Below are 3,582 nucleotides of genomic sequence, written 5' to 3'. Positions count from 1 at the left end.
TATGTTTAATGCAAGAGCACATGACTTCACAGGATGCAAATTTTGAAGATATATGCTCAATTTTACCGAGAAATATGTGAGTTCTTGGATTATAACTATGGTAATTATGTGTGAGTGCATCTTCCATTAAGTTTCGTTAGTAGCGTTTTGTATAATGTCAAAACTAGGATACTTTAGCGCTTATGTATATTGAGCGGTATCGTCCTATTCTCTATGTACATCTTAGCATTAGGAAGCATAAAAGTATTTGGAAACAATTAATAAAAGGTTTCATGGTCATGCATTAAAAATGAGTTAGAAAGGGTTTCATACATCAAAAACTGGTTTTTATGGGAAGAACAACCTATGTGTTGACTGCATAGGTCGACCCATGTACTGCATTTTTAAAGCTTATTTTATGTGCTGACTCTATAGGCTGGAACATACGATTTTCGGTCGGAACATGTATTGCGTTTTTTTAAGCTTGTTTTATGTGCTGACTGCATAGGATGACACATACGATTTTCAGGTCGACACATGTACCTCATTTTTAAAGCTTGTTTTATGTGCTGACTGCATAGGCTGGCACATGACCTTAACAGGTCGGCACATACGTTTTTCAGGTCGACACATGTGTTGCATTATTAAAGCCTGTAACATTTGTTTTATGTGCTGACTCCACAAGTCGACACATAGGAGGCGCATAACCTTGAAAGGTTGACACATGACTTCAACAGGTCGACTTATACGAGTGATTTTTGCATATTTTCATATTTTTTTCAAAGTTTCTTGTGTTCTTTATGTTTTCCACTTACCCATGCATATATATACTTCATACATGCATCATTCTCTAGTAAGGTTTATAGAATGAGTAAAACCTACATGAATCAAGGATCTCAAAGCATCTCATCATCTTCAATTCAATCTATGCATACACAAAATCAAACTACACATGATCATTTTTGATTGGGTGCCATCTATATTTGGATTTACAATGTCCAATTAGGTTTGTTGTACCGAGAATATTGGGTTGTGATCTTTGAGGGATTCAAATAAAAAAAGAGAGGTACGGTTTTCCTTCAAGATCTTTATGCTTTGAAGGTTTTGGATAAGATTGTGTAATTCAGATCCGATCGAGTGAAAGCATTGAGACTAGGTGTGTCGGCGAGGGAGTAGCATGAAACGGTGGATCGTGTTGACAAGTCTTGGGTTTAACAAATGTGCACTTGGGATTAATTCAGTCAGGTTAAATCCTTGAGATAAAGAGGTCGTGTAAGTAAGTAGCAATAATAGGTGAAATGAAGCAGCATTGTTGGTTACATGATCATGCGCTTGGGATTAATTTAGCCGGGTTAAAGCCTTGGGACAAGGGTACCTTGCAAGGAAGCAGTACCAACATGTGAATTTAAGAAGCATGGTTAGTTACTTGATCAAGATTGATCAAGGTTTTTGCAAGTGCTTGAGTCAAGAACAATCTTAGGGTTTGTGGGATTTGATTTATCATCTCTTGTATACATACATTTGCAAAGTAAGATTTATTATGTTAATATCTAAATTCGAATTGAGGGCATACGTACCCATAGCAATTTCAATTGGGAAACTACCTAAGCAAATACTTGGATACTGTGTGTGTGTGTGTGTGTGTCTCTCTCTCTCTCTATATATATATATCATATCTCTCTCTCTTCTCTCTCTCTCTCTCTCTATATATATATATATATATAATATATATATATATATATATATATATATATATATATATATAATATATATATATTATATATATATATATTATATATATATATATATATATAATATATATATATATATAATATATATTAATATATATATATTATAATATATATATATTATCTTAATTTTTCAATTCGCAGATTATTGATTACTTTGATCTCTTGATCAACATTGTTTGGATAATAACTTTTGAATTCTTCGTTAAACTTGTGTTGTTGTAGTAATCACATACCATTTGGTAGTGATTGGATTTCTAAGAATTACAAACACTATAATAATATCCAACCTTTGTTGATTGCACGCAAAGTGTTGCTATCATTGGATATCGAGCGTTACTATAGTAGAGTATTAAATTTAGTGTTTGAAGTATTGATTAATAAACTTGTGGATTATTATCATACCATTGGTATTCTTTCGCATATCCAGGCTTTTCAATAGTAAGTTCTGTTAGACAATTTTTGATCTGGGAAATATTTGAAACTTGCTTCTATGCCATAAATATTTCTAAATCAAATTTTCGAATAAAGTTTTAAGTTGGGATCTATTCACCCCCTCTAGATCTAGGCCTATCATCTAACAACTCGTATCAGAGCTCCGGTTGTTTCCAGACCTAAGATTTTCTTATTAGATAATGGCTACCGAACCTAAAGGGGCTTATAATATAGCACCTATTTTAACCGGCAAAAATTATGGTTGTTGGAAAGCTTGTAAGTGTATCCATACCAAATCCGTTGATAAGGGTGTATGGGACGTCATTGCCAATGGTCCTAATGAAATTACAGTGACCAATCATGAAGGCATCATCGTACCAAAATCGAAAAATCAATGGAATGATAATGATAAGAAGTTGTGGTCTCATGATTGAAAAGCAAAAAATATCCTCATATCCGCATTAGGTGTTGATGAATATTATCGTGTTTCTCATTGTCAAATCGCCAAAGCTATGTGGGCCGCATTAGAAGTTTCCCATGAGGGAGCTAATGAGGTCAAACAAGCTAGGATCAACACATTGAACCAAGAGTTTGAACTCTTTCGTATGAAGCATGGTGAAACAATTGTCGATATGCAAAAGAGATTCAAACATCTTATTAGTAGATCGAATGCTCTAGGTAATCCTATCTCCAATGTTATTTCTACTAATAAGGTCTTAAGATTTCTTAACAGGGAATGACAACGCAAGGTCACCGCGATCAAAGAAGCGAATGATCTTAAAGCACTTGATCTTACTACTTTGTTTGGTAAATTGGAAGAACATGAGTAAGAACTCACTTTCTTGGAAAAACATGAAAAATAGTATGAAAAGAAGATGAAGAAAGAGAAAGTTAAAGACAAGGTGGAAAATAAGAAGTCCATTGATATAAAGACTTCTAGTTTGAAGTCCTCAAAGAATGAGCCTAGTGAGTGTGAAGAAAGGGATGAGAAGAACTTTGATGATAATGATGTTAGGCTATTTGTCAAGAGATACCGAAAGTATATTTGTAAGAACAAAGTCAAGCATTCCGAAGGAAACCTAGCCAAATTTAGAAGGGAGTCGAAGTCTTTAAAAGATGGTGAGAATAGGAAAGGAAAATTTAGAAGCCCTTGTTAAAATTATGGTGAAGTTGGCCACTATAGATCGGAATGTCCCATTATTAATAAAGACAAAGAAAAAGGGAATAACATGAAGAATATTAAATATAGAAGAACTTATGTAGCTTGTGAAAGTGAAAGTGACTCCTCAAGCGATGAAGGCTCCATTGCAAGTGTAGAATCGACCCGAATTTGTCTCATGGAAAATGGAAGGAAGAAGAAATAAGTAATTCCTTCTAACCTTGAGCTTACTAGTGATTTATATTATTCTAAATTACAAAA

At 33.7% G+C, this 3,582-nt stretch overlaps 1 protein-coding gene across 1 annotated transcript; it reads left to right on the top strand.

Moving 5' to 3' along the window:
• The first annotated feature begins 2,362 nt into the window (after positions 1–2,362).
• LOC127095839 (uncharacterized) lies at positions 2,363–2,902 on the top strand. Its single transcript, XM_051034469.1, has 2 exons — positions 2,363–2,438; positions 2,601–2,902. Exons 1-2 carry the CDS (start codon positions 2,363–2,365, stop codon positions 2,900–2,902), a joined length of 378 nt encoding a protein of 125 aa, XP_050890426.1.
• Positions 2,903–3,582: the final 680 nt, after the last annotated feature.

The sequence above is a fragment of the Lathyrus oleraceus genome, chromosome 6 (genome assembly GCF_024323335.1).
Source record: "Lathyrus oleraceus cultivar Zhongwan6 chromosome 6, CAAS_Psat_ZW6_1.0, whole genome shotgun sequence".
In the NCBI taxonomy this organism is placed as follows: domain Eukaryota; kingdom Viridiplantae; phylum Streptophyta; class Magnoliopsida; order Fabales; family Fabaceae; genus Lathyrus; species Lathyrus oleraceus.
Note: the sequence above shows the minus strand (reverse complement) of the source record. Positions and strands in the feature narration are given on the sequence as shown.

Bases quoted from the DNA above. Each gene is read 5' to 3' on its own strand.
- LOC127095839 (XM_051034469.1), top strand. From the start codon at position 2,363: ATGGCTACCGAACCTAAAGGGGCTTATAATATAGCACCTATTTTAACC. The intron at 2,439-2,600 runs GTAAGTGTATCC...ATGATTGAAAAG, and splicing joins TTATGGTTGTTGGAAAGCTT to CAAAAAATATCCTCATATCC.